The sequence below is a fragment of the Periophthalmus magnuspinnatus genome, chromosome 3, assembly GCF_009829125.3.
Source record: "Periophthalmus magnuspinnatus isolate fPerMag1 chromosome 3, fPerMag1.2.pri, whole genome shotgun sequence".
Classification (NCBI taxonomy): Eukaryota; Metazoa; Chordata; class Actinopteri; order Gobiiformes; family Gobiidae; genus Periophthalmus; species Periophthalmus magnuspinnatus.
In genome coordinates, this window is record NC_047128.1 from 676,886 (window position 1) to 689,850 (window position 12,965).

The 12,965-nt window shown below is 42.0% G+C and overlaps 1 protein-coding gene across 1 annotated transcript in view; it reads left to right on the top strand.

The window, feature by feature from the left end:
- The window catches only part of adamtsl3 (ADAMTS-like 3), a 185,272-nt gene that overhangs the window by 162,203 nt on the left and 10,104 nt on the right, over positions 1 to 12,965 (top strand). Inside the window, exons 23-27 of the mRNA XM_055232542.1 lie at positions 1,785 to 2,025; positions 7,328 to 7,452; positions 8,179 to 8,316; positions 11,128 to 11,328; positions 11,824 to 12,054. Coding sequence (XP_055088517.1) covers positions 1,785 to 2,025; positions 7,328 to 7,452; positions 8,179 to 8,316; positions 11,128 to 11,328; positions 11,824 to 12,054 — 936 coding nt within the window. The remainder of the gene's footprint in view (positions 1 to 1,784; positions 2,026 to 7,327; positions 7,453 to 8,178; positions 8,317 to 11,127; positions 11,329 to 11,823; positions 12,055 to 12,965) is intronic.

Consider the following 12,965-nt stretch of genomic DNA (forward strand, 5'->3'; position numbering starts at 1 on the left):
TTCCTCCGCAGAGTGGCCGGGCGCACCCTTAGGGATAGGGTGAGGAGCTCGGTCACACGGGAGGAGCTCGGAGTAGAGCCGCTGCTCCTACACGTTGAGAGGAACCAGCTGAGGTGGCTCGGGCATCTGCTCAGGATGCCTCCTGGACGCCTCCCTAGGGAGGTGTTTCTGGGCATGTCCCACCGGGAGGAGGCCCCGGGGAAGACCCAGGACACGCTGGAGGGACTATGTCTCTCGGCTGGCCTGGGAACGCCTTGGGGTCCCACCGGAGGAGCTGGAGGACATGTCCGGGGTGAGGGAAGTCTGGGAGTCCCTGCTTAGACTGCTGCCCCCGCGACCCGGCCCCGGATAAGCGGAAGAAAATGGATGGATGGATGGATTAAAGTCTAACAACGCCTCAGACAGAGCAGTGCCTCCAGTTAGCGTCACACCGCCGAGGAATGTTGATGACATCAGCTGCGACGTATCAATAAAACACTACGGGAGGATTCTGACCTGACTCCAGCTCAGTTTAAATTATTCACAGGTTTTTGCTTCCTCTCGTGTGCAACATTCTGAGGAGTTTTCCGCATTCAGAAAATAGAATATTGTCTTTTAAATTGTTAATCGCTACGGCAACGGTTCTACAGTTTTCATCCTGAATTCTTTGAACTCAACTTAATGACATAAATTGTTTGTTTTTTTGTATTTTTCTCCCATGTTCTAACTCTGCTCCTCGTCAAAAACACGTGTGAAGAGGTTTTAGAGTCGTCCATGCATGTTTGAGTAATCTAGAGATCTCTCCCGGGGCCCTGTTCAAACCCTCCTTTACGAGGCTCCGCCCACAAGCCTACGTCACCCACGCTCCCACACGACAATCCTCCATAAATATACAAAAACATGACACAAAACAACACACTACAGCTTCACAAACCTGGTGTGATGTGCAGTAGTTTCATTAACGCTGATTGTGATGTGATAGCGCCGTGAAGGGGGCGGGGCTTTGGACTCAGAGCCACAAAAACGAAAGTGAAACTGATAAAACATGGAGTAAATATCCCTGTACAATATACTTTTACTGTTTCACCCTTTTTCATTTTTAAACAGATACTTTAATACTTTTATTTAAGTAGATTTGGTCATGTGATTTTACTTTTACTTGAGTATTTTTTCGCTCCAGTATCTGTACTTTTACTTAAGTAACAAAATGCAGTACAAAGTGCAGTACTTCTCCCAGTGCTGGGTTTGGAGCGGAGTCAGATCTGTTCTAATAAATGGAAATTACAAAAAGGCTGTACTGATATAATAAATAAATTAGAATTAAAATTACATAAAATAAAAACAAAAAACAAAAACTTAAAAAATTAAAATAAAATAAATAAATTAATGAAATGAAATAAAATAAATATAAATATAAAATTAAAAAATAAAATAAAAAATAAAATAAATACAAATAATGCTAAAATAAAAGAAAATAATAAAATAAATTAATTAATGAAATGAAATAAAATAAAGATAAAAAATACAATAAATAAAAATAAAATAAATAAAAATAATGCTAAAATAAAAAAAAATAAAAAAATAAAAAAAATAAATTAATGAAATGAAATAAAATAAAGATAAAAAATAAAATAAAAAAATCTAATAAAAAATCAAATAAAATAAATAAAAAATAATGCTAAAATAAAATAAAATAAAACAAAACAAAACAAACCAACTAAACCGACTAAACCAGGACTAAACCAGGACTAAACCAGGACTGAACCAGGGTTGATTTCTGTATTTTGTTGTCTTTTGTTCTGTAGAGTCCTCGTCAAACTGGTCGGAGTCGTCCACGGTGGAGCTGGTCCTGGGTAAACCTCTGATAGTCCGACCGCAGCGGAGAGTTCCCTGGATTCTACAGAAGAACTTAAACATCTCCATCGGACAAAACGCTCTCCTGACCAACACCACGCGCTCCCTCACGCTGCTGTGTCCTGCTCGGGGACTCCCAAGGCCAAAGGTCGTGTGGAGCAAAGACGGAAGCCTCCTGCGACGGAACAGCAGGTACAGCCCATGGACGCACTTTTGGCTCCATTTCCCCCCGCCACATCACGGCAGCGTCTCGCGGTTCTGCTCGTTCCGCTCAAACGGCAGGTGCTGCTAAGACGCCGTGTTTATATTTATTTATTTATTTAAAACGAGAGCGACGAGATGAAACGCGCTCAGACAAACTGCCTTCAGCTGGTGATCAAAGAGGAGGCGTCTGTGAGCAGCAGGGGGCGAGAGCGAGCAGACATGACACACATCTGATCCCGAACAAGCGACAAACAAGACACGGGGAAAGTGAAAGTAAACAGAGAGAGACGGGATCATTAAAAACATGAAATAAATATCAGAATGAAGCTATTTATTCAACCGTCTACAGCTCAGATCTTAGTGTGTCACTGTTAAATAAATGGACAAACAGGAAGTGATCATGGCGCACTTCCTGCTCCATCGACATCATCATTCTGGTCTTAAATGTTCGTATTAACCCTCTACATGATCCTGGGGTTTTTATTTCACTATTGTGTCTGTAAATCAAGACATGAACATTAATAACAGACACATCACACATGTTTTATCTCATTTTTTAAGTTATTTTGAGTTCATTTTTTTATTTTATTTTTTATTTTTTGTTATTTCGAGTTTTGTTTTTTTTTGGGGGGGGGTTTAGGTCATTTTGAATTCATTTATTTATTTTTTTGTTATTTTGATTTTTCTTTTTTGTGTTTTTCCGTTATTTTGAGAGGGTTTTTTTTTTTTAGTTATTTTGATTTCATTTATTTATTGTTTGTTATTTTGATTTTTTTTTTGTTTTTTTGTTTTGTTATTTCGAGTTTTGTTTTTTTTAGGTTATTTTGAATTCATTTATTTATTTTTTTGTTATTTTGAGTTTTTTTAAGTTATTTTGAGTTTTTTGTGTTGATTTTTGTTATTTTAATTTTTTTTTTTTTTTTTAGTTGTATTGAGTTCATTTATTTATTATTTGTTATTTTTAGTTTTTTTGTGTTTTTTTCCGTTATTTTGAGAGGGTGTTTTTAGTTATTTGATGTTTATTTATTTATTATTTGTAATTTTGAGTTGTATTGAGTTCATTTATTTATTATTTGTTATTTTTAGTTTTTTTGTGTTTTTTTCCGTTATTTTGAGAGGGTTGTTTTTAGTTATTTTGATTTTATTTATTTATTATTTGTTATTTTGAGGTTTTGCTATTTTGAGGGTTTTTTTTTTGGTTTTTTTTGCTATTTTGAGGGTTTTTTTTTGTGTTTTTTTGTTATTTTGAGTTTGTTTTTTTAAATCTGTCTCCTCTCTCTGTCCCTGCTGCTTCAGACTCATTTCAGACTCAGGTCGCTCCTGTTAGCGTTAGCAACAGGTTTGATTGACAGCGTTGCCTTCAACATCCTCGCTCCTGATTGGCTCTTTGGTTGCTATGATACAGAATTTCAAACATGTCACTCGTCTCCAGCCTGGATGAGCTTCATTTGACCGATCGCTGTGTTGACGTCTCTCTCAGTCTCTTCTTTACACCGTCTCTGAGCCGGACACACACATTTTCCGCTCTTATCGTCCCCGTCGGCTCCTCTTCCTCAGGCAAACTCAGCGATGACGCAGCGAAACACAAATTACACTTCCTCCAGCGAGAGAGGGGAGCGGGGAAAGTGAACAGGCTGCAGGTTTTTGGGAACTCGCATAAAATGATCTGAATCTGGGGCGTCGAGTCCTGGAGCTGAATCTCGTCTCATTAGCTGCAGACGGAGAGAATCACTTATGTATGAGGAGAGAAACGGGGAGGAAGCTGCACTGTGGAACGTTTCTGGTCTGCGTGGAGTTGTTATTGAGCCTTTGCAGCTGATGTCAACATTCCCTGGGGGGTGTGACGCTAACTGGAGGCACTGCTCTGTCTGAGGCTCTGTTAGACTTTAATCTGAGTCTGACCAGAAAGAACTGACTTATCTGAACGACAACAGGTGAAACAACAAGTCCCTCTCAAATAACATTACAGCCACAAGCTAGTTAGCATTAGCATTAGCATTAGCACGTTCACGTCACGGCCTCTAGGTTCGTAGGAGCTGAGAAGTAGCAAGAACGGACACTGGATATAAAAATATAAAAGAAGTATACGATGCATTTACAGTCACACGTACACGGGCCCAGAATAACTAAGAATAAAAGCGTCTCTTGGGAAATGTTCTGTTTTCTCGCAACTTCAATCAATGTTTGAGTCAGAAAGTCGAGGAATAGAAGTCACAGAATACGTCCAGAGTCGGCAGTGAAGTCAAAAAACCTGATCAAGAAGGTTAACTCGGGCGATTCAGGAAATTAAAAGCGTTTCTTCAACCATTCGCTCACCTCTTTTCTTTCTTTTCAACCGACACGTGAGAGAAAAGGCTGTGCTCTGTGCGTCAATGAGCGACGTTAAGCTAGCTGCGCGTGTTCACACTGTGTACGGTTTCTACAAAAACACAAATAAACGTCCGGTTTTCATAATAAAAACGCTTATATATAAAAACGTGACACAAAACTATTTCAAAACAACTGAAATATTATCTGACTTTAACCAGGGTACATTAGCATTAGCATTAGCATTAGCATTAGCCAACACTTTTCCAGTCAGTCACTTTCACCTTTTTGTGTAAAATCAAACTCCTAAACGCTTCCAAGACACTTTATTAGTTCTTATTCTGCAAAAAAAAAGACGCTAACCCTGTAGTTTAGATCTGTACAAACACGTCCCTTTGTGTCAGATGCCCTCCCTGTGTCTCCCTGGGGTCTTATTCTGCACATAAACGTCTCACCCTGTAGTTCAGCTGTGTCCAAATGTGATTCTTGTTTTCGTTTATATTTCTTTCAACCTCTCTGTTCATTCTTCTGGACACAAACACAAAATGCAAATGTAATCTCACTGTTTGTCGGAAAAAAAAAATCACAATTCGATATTTCTTTTTTAAATCGTTGTGTTGCTTCTGTAAAAATCAGCTCTTTAGCCGTTTGAAGAGCCCGTCGTGTCCGGAGCCGCCGCGCCGTTGTATCGAGTTCCTGTCCCGTTAAAAAGCACTTACCATCGACTCGCCGTAAAAACAGACCCGCACACTTCATAGTCGTGCAGGACGTGTGCGTTCGTTTTACGGGCGAGAGCGGTGGACGGGCGAGCGCTCTTTCCCTGGTTTGAAAATGCAGATCGCGGCTCGGCAGGTGTCACTCACGGAGCGGCGGTTTTAAATGTAAATGGAGGAGTTCATATGGAAACGATCAGGAGCTGGAGCCCACGGCGCTGCCACTCACCCCGAGCTCTCCCGGGACAAAACTCTCTGACTTTTCGGAGTTTCTGACGGTTTTCCAGCGTACGGAAAGCGGCATGTGCAAATTAAGATCCTCACAAACCATCTGGGGGCGCAATAAAGTGTTCTGTCTGCGTCTGGCCCGTAGAACAAAGGCTGTGTATGTAAATGGATGAAGCTAACCCGCTAGCCGCCGCGCTCCAGACAGGAAGTGATCGCCTCTCTCCATAAACGCGGCTGTCAGACTCGTCACTTTGGTCTTAAAATGTTCTATCCAGAGCGAGGATGTTGAAGGTAACGCCCCTTCTCTTAGCAACGCTGTCAATCAAACCTGTTGCTAACGCTAACAGGAGCGACCTCGGGGACAGAAGGACCTGATTTGTCTGTTATTAATGTTCAGATCTTGATTTACAGACACAATAGTGAAATAAAAACCCCAGGATCATGTAGAGGGTTAATACGAACATTTAAGACCAGAATGAGTCTGAAGCAGCAGAGACAGAGAGAGGACAGAGGGGGCGCTGTTTATCAAAAAACAAACTCAAAGTAATAAAAATAAATAAATAAAATAATAAAATAATAAATTAAAAACTAAAAAATTAAAATAAAAACTCAAAATAACAAAAATAAATAAATGAACTCAAAATAACAAAAAACAAACTCAAATTAAATTAACTAAAAATGACTTTAAAAAAAACAAAAACATAAAACAAACACCTCAAAATAACAAAAAAAAGATCTCAAAATGACTTAAAAAAAAACCCCAAAAACCCTCAAAATAACAAAAACATTATAAATACATTCAAAATAACAAAATAAATAAATAAAATAACAAAAATAAAAAATTTAAAAATAACTTAAAAAAAAAACACAAAACAAAACTCAAAATAACAAAAAATAAATAAAATCTCAAAATGACCTTAAAAAAAAAAAAAAAAAAAACACCTCAAAATAACAAAAACATTATAAATACATTCAAAATAACAAAATTAATAAATAATTAAAATAAAAAATAAACTCAAAATAACTTAAAAGAAATGAGGTTCTGAGGGTTTTAGTCTGAGATAAAACGTCTGATTTGTCTGTTATTAATGTTCATATCTTGATTTACAGACACAATAGTGAAATAAAAACCCCAGGATCATGTAGAGGGTTAATACGAACATTTAAGACCAGAATGAGTCTGAAGCAGCAGAGACAGAGAGAGGACAGAGGGGGCGCTGTTTATCAAAAAACAAACTCAAAGTAATAAAATATATAAATAAATAAATAAAATAATAAATAAAAATAAAAAACTCAAAATAACAAAAATAAATAAATGAACAAATGAACTCAAAATAACAAAAAAACAAACTCAAATTAAATTAACTGAAAATAACTTTAAAAAAAACACAAAACAAAACTCAAAATAACAAAAAATAAATAAAATCTCAAAATGACCTTAAAAAAAACAAAACAAAAACCCCTCAAAATAACAAAAACATTATAAATACATTCAAAATAACAAAATTAATAAATAATTAAAATAAAAAATAAACTCAAAATAACTTAAAAGAAATGAGGTTCTGAGGGTTTTAGTCTGAGATAAAACGTCTGATTTGTCTGTTATTAATGTTCATATCTTGATTTACAGACACAATAGTGAAATAAAAAAGCGGGTTAATACAAACATTTAAGACCAGAATGAGTCTATGGAGCAGGAAGTGCGCCCGTGATCACTTCCTGTTTGGAGCTAGCGGGTTAGCTCTGTGCATTTACATAAACAGTCTGTAGTATTAACCTGCTCCACAAATCAGGTCCTTCTTTCCCCGAGGTCGCTCCTGTTAGCCTTAGCAACAGGTTTGATTGACAGCGTTGCTAAGCGCCCGCTCCTTGATAAACCAGCGGCGTGGGCGGGAAGGGGCGTGACCTTGAACATCCTCGCTCTGGATTGGCTCTGTGGATGGATCTTTTGGATGTTTTGGACATTTCTTTGTGAGACTCTGCGTTGACTGAAGCCCGTGTGATGTTCCTCAGGGTTTGTCGTTATATTTTTGTGTGTCCAGAGTTCGGTGGGACAGCGACGTCCTCCGCATCGTCCAGCCCCGAGCGTCTGACCAGGGACAGTACAAATGCATCTGCAGCAACGTCCACGGGTCAGACTCTGAGACGTCTCTGCTCCGGGCGGCGGGTGAGGAACATCTGTGTGTTTACTACTGAGGAACACGGTCTGGTCTCACACTTTTCCTGTTCTATACTTTGTTGTGTGGTTGTGTTGAGTTTGTGCGTCTGATTCTGTCTCATTAAACCCTGACAGGACAAATGAAATACAAAAACGCAACGTGATTAAAAACTTTTATAACCACAGAGGACAACACAACAAATATAATAATCGTTTGCCTTTGTAATTACATTTAAAAACTGTAAATAGACTTTTTTTTCTGGACTCTGAAATCTAAAATTTAAAGCAAAAAATGTATAAAAATAAATAAAAATACAGCAAAAATGATGAGTCAGATGAGATTCTGTGAATAAATAAAGTTGTGTTTTTTTAGTTGCTCAGGTCTCGTCTGTTGAGGTTGAATTTACTCTAAAAGTCAAACGTTTAGAAAAATCCTCTCATCAGTGTGTTTTTCTTTATGTTCACGACTTTTTACCTTTTATAAACAAAAACAAGACGTGAAATATATGAAGAAAGATGTATGGAATTATGTAAGACAGAAAGAACAGTTAAATAAGTCAACAAAACCAGGACTAAACCAGGACTAAACCAGGACTAAACCAGGACTAAACCAGGACTGAACCAGGACTAAGCCAGGACTAAACCAGGACTAAACCAGGACTAAACCATTTTAAATATTTTAAAATAAACTATAAAAATCTGATGCGTTGATCTGCTTCCTCCGTCTCCGTCCAGAGCCTCCGTCCATCTCTGTGTCCTGGAGGAACATCACGGACCGCGGCGTCGTCCTGGGGCGGAGCGTCAGAGCCACCGTGGGCGCTACCGTCAGTGTCCAGCAGGGGGCCAACCTCACCCTGGACTGCCCCGCCTCAGGTACGTCCGTAACACAACTACAAATATTACACAGCCTGAGTCTACTCTTTATGTACGTGAAATAGTCCGTGCTCGTGTTCCAGAGTTAGTTTATATTCAGGATTTCGGAATATTTAGCCGTTGCCATGGTGACACATTACATACATTAGCGAACAACGGCAAAAAAGTGTTTAAAATCATCAAGAAAAAATACAAAAGTGATTTAAAAAGCACATATTCAGGAGCCTGTGATCAGTCCGAGCTCATCGTCCTGTTTACTCAATAACTGTTGGCTAATGCTAATGCTAATGCTAATGCTAGCTTGTGACTGTAATGTTACTTGAGAGGGACTTGTTTAACAGCACAAATCAGCAAAAAATCAGTCCTTTCTGGTCAGACCGTGTTAAAAAAAAAGCTCAGATTAAAGTCTAACAAAGCCTCAAACCATGGCCATGGAGGAGGACTATCGGACGGCCTCAAAGAGATTCTGGCAAACCGTCCGACGCCTCAGGAGGGGGAAGCAGTGCTTCACCAACACTGTTTACAGTGCGGGTGGAGAGCTGCTGACCTCGACTGGGGATGTTGTCGGGCGGTGGAAGGAATACTTTGAGGATCTCCTCAATCCCACTGTCACGTCTTCCGAGGAGGAAGCAGAGGCTGGGGACCCAGAGGCGGACTCGTCCATCACCCTGGCTGAAGTCACTGAGGTGGTTGGCAAGCTCCTCGGTGGCTCCGGGGGTGGACGAGATCCGTCCTGAGTACCTCAAGTCTCTGGATGTTGTGGGACTGTCTTGGCTGACACGTCTCTGCAACATCGCGTGGCGGTCGGGGACAGTACCTGTGGAATGGCAGACCGGGGTGGTGGTCCCTCTGTATAAGAAGGGGGACCGGAGGGTGTGTTCCAATTACAGGGGAATCACACTCCTCAGCCTTCCCGGTAAGGTCTATTCCAGGGTACTGGAGAGGAGAATCCGACCGATAGTCGAACCTCGGATCCAGGAGAAGCAGTGTGGTTTTCGTCCTGGTCGTGGAACACTGGACCAGCTCTATACTCTCCATCGGGTCCTCGAGGCTCATGGGAGTATGCCACAGTCCACATGTGTTTTGTGGATCTGGAGAAGGCATTCCACCGTGTCCCTCGTGGTGTCCTTTGGGGGGTGCTCTGGGAGTATGGGGTCCGGGGCCCTTTGCTAAGGGCTGTCCGGTCCCTGTATGACCGGAGCAGGAGCTGTGTTCATTGCCGGCAGTAAGTCAGACCTGTTCCCGGTGCATGTTGGACTCCGCCAGGGCTGCCCTTTGTCACCGGTTCTGTTCATTATATTTATGGACAGAATTTCTAGGCGCAGCCAGGGGCCGGAGGGGGTCTGGTTTGGGAACCACAGGATTTCATCTCTGCTGTTTGCAGATGATGTTGTCCTGATGCTTCTTCAAGCCAGGACCTGCAGCACTGGGGCGGTTTGCAGCCGAGTGTGAAGTGTCTGGGATGAGAATCAGCTCCTCCAAATCTGAGGCCATGGTTCTCGACCGGAAAAAGGTGGTTTGCTCTCTCCGGGTGGGTGGTGAGTCCCTGCCCCAAGTGGAGGAGTTCAAGTATCTCGGGGTCTTGTTCACGAGTGAGGGAAGGATGGAGCGGGAGATTGACAGGCGGATCGGTGCAGCGTCTGCAGTGATGCGGTCGCTGTATCGGTCCGTTGTGGTAAAGAAGGAGCTGAGCCGGAAGGCGAAGCTCTCGATTTACCGTCAATCTACGTTCCTACCCTCACCTATGGTCATGAGCTCTGGGTAATGACCGAAAGGACAAGGTCGCGGATACAAGCGGCTGAAATGGGCTTCCTCCGCAGAGTGGCCGGGCGCACCCTTAGGGATAGGGTGAGGAGCTCGGTCACACGGGAGGAGCTCGGAGTAGAGCCGCTGCTCCTACACGTTGAGAGGAACCAGCTGAGGTGGCTCGGGCATCTGCTCAGGATGCCTCCTGGACGCCTCCCTAGGGAGGTGTTCTGGGCATGTCCCACCGGGAGGAGGCCCCGGGGAAGACCCAGGACACGCTGGAGGGACTATGTCTCTCTGGCCTGGAAACGCCTTGGGGTCCCACCGGAGGAGCTGGAGGACGTGTCCGGGGTGAGGGAAGTCTGGGAGTCCCTGCTTAGACTGCTGCCCCCGCGACCCGGCCCCGGATAAGAGGAAGAAGATGGATGGATGGATGGAACGCCTCAGACAGAGCAGTGCCTCCAGTTAGCGTCACACCGCCGAGGAATGTTGATGACATCAGCCGCAAAGTATCAATAAAACACTACGGGAGGATTCTGACCTGACTCCAGCTCAGTTTAAATTATTCACAGGTTTTTGCTTCCTCTCGTGTGCAACATTCTGAGGAGTTTTCCGCATTCAGAAAATAGAATATTGTGTTTTAAATTGTTAATCGCTACGGCAACGGTTCTACAGTTTTCATCCTGAATTCTTGAACCCAACTTAATGACATAAATTGTTTGTTTTTTTTTATTTTTCTCCCATGTTCTAACTGTTCCTCCTCAAAATCACGTGTGAAGAGGTTTTAGAGTCGTCCGTACATGTTTGAGTCATCTAGAGATCTCTCCCGGGCCCTATTCAAACCCTCCCGTACGAGGCTCCGCCCACAAGCCTACATCACCCACGCTCCCACACGACAATCCTCCATAAATATACAAAAACATGACACAAAACAACACACTACAGCTTCACAAACCTGGTGTGATGTGCAGTAGTTTCATTAACGCTGATTGTGATGTGATGGCGCCGTGAAGGGGGCGGGGCTTTGGACTCGGAGTGATAAAACGTGTACTTGTTGGTTCCCAGGCGTCCCTGAGCCCGCAGTGACCTGGCTGAGGAGGGGTCGTCCTCTGCCCCTTGGCGCTGTGCCCCTCCCCTCTGGGTCTCTCTGGATCATAAACGTGTCCGTGTCAGATCTGGGCGTTTACTCGTGTCTCGCCAACAACTCCATCGGAAAAGCCATCGCCTCCACCGCCCTGCAGGTCGAGACGCCGCCGCCAGCCCACGGTAAAACTCACCTGTGAGAGTCAAAAACAGACCTGGAGTTGTGTTTTGTTTCATTCACATGTTTGAGTCACTTTATTATTCGTCTGTAACATCTACAAAGACCAAAATGCGACGTTCCACCTTGTGATGTCATCAAGTGGGAGTTTTCAAGTGAACTCCTCCTCCTTTTACCTTCAGTTCAGTCGAGATAAGTGGCAATTCTAGGTCTGAAATGATCCAAATGATTCTATAAATGAAGGTGTGTGGAGTTTAAAAACACAGAGGAGCACTTCCTGTGTCACCACATGATGACATCACAAGGTGGAACAGAGTGTTTTCAGTTTGAGAGAAGAACTCAGCCTAAATCTGCAGGTTTGTGTGTGAAACATGTGAGAATGAAACAAAAAAACAGAACTCCAGGTGTAATATGGGCCCTTTAAATTGTTTAATATGGGCCCTTTAAGAGTCATAAAAACAGCTAAATGTCTGATCCACTTTAATGTCTTGTGTCTCTAGTCTCTGAGTCCTTTGGGAGTGAGTCCTTTGGGAGTGAGTCCTTTGGGAGTGAGTCCTTTGGGAGTGAGTCCTTTGGGAGTGAGTCCTTTGGAAGTGAGTCTTTTGGGAGTGAGTCCTTCGGGAGCCGGAGCCGCTCGGTCGCGTCCCAGGAGCTGAACCAGAGGCGGCTCCTGATGGCGTCCAGTCGAGGGACCAGCGTCCACGTCCGTCCTGGGGAGGTCCTCAGGATAGGTACCTCACGCACAGATGTTATAAACGTGGTCTGAGTCTGGGACGGGCGAGATATCGGTTCTAGGATCGGTATCGGATGATGATATCGATACAGATTCTTCTGTGTTGTGTTGTAGAAAGATGGAACTATGTATTTTTAGGCCAATATTAATGGCTTTTCTTTGCTCTGCTGGGATAGTTTTAGTTATTTTTTCTCAGATTTAAAGCGTAAACATTTGAATAAATAACTTGTCCGACTCGTTAAGACTCAAACTAACGACTAAAGTGTTTCATTCTCGTTTTTTCTGATGATTTTTATCTCACTGTGGATCTGATCATGAAGTACATTTTACAGCGTGTACTTTTTACTTTTACTTGAGTACATTTGAGAGCAGTATCTGTACTTTCTACTTCACTATATTTTTGAACAGGACTGAAAAGTAAAAGTACTTTTGATCTGATTTAAGGGGTTATTTTTTATCATCCTGAGACTTTGAGCAAAACAAAAATAAAAAAAAACACAAAAATCTGAAGAAAAATGACGATGTTGATTTGTTTTGTTGCTGTTGAATAAAATATGAATTAATTTTTAATCATCATCCCGAGAATTATACTTTAATAAATGAATATTTCCACATCTCAGACAAAAATATTAAAAATCCAGTCTGTTTACGTGAGATAAATAAAGACTCGAGTCCAATCTGATCAGGATTTACGACACAAATGTGGACGGAGTGAGGGGTCAGGGGCCGGGGGAGACATTCAGACACAGCCCAAACGTTCTCCTAAAACATTTTTCTTAGTGTAAAAAAAATAAAAAATAATAAATTCTGTAACTGGGCAAAACAGAACATACCAACACTGTCACAAGAGCAGCTCAGGACAACAATCTGCTGTCCATCTGTATCACAAAGACGGAAGAAGAAGAAAGT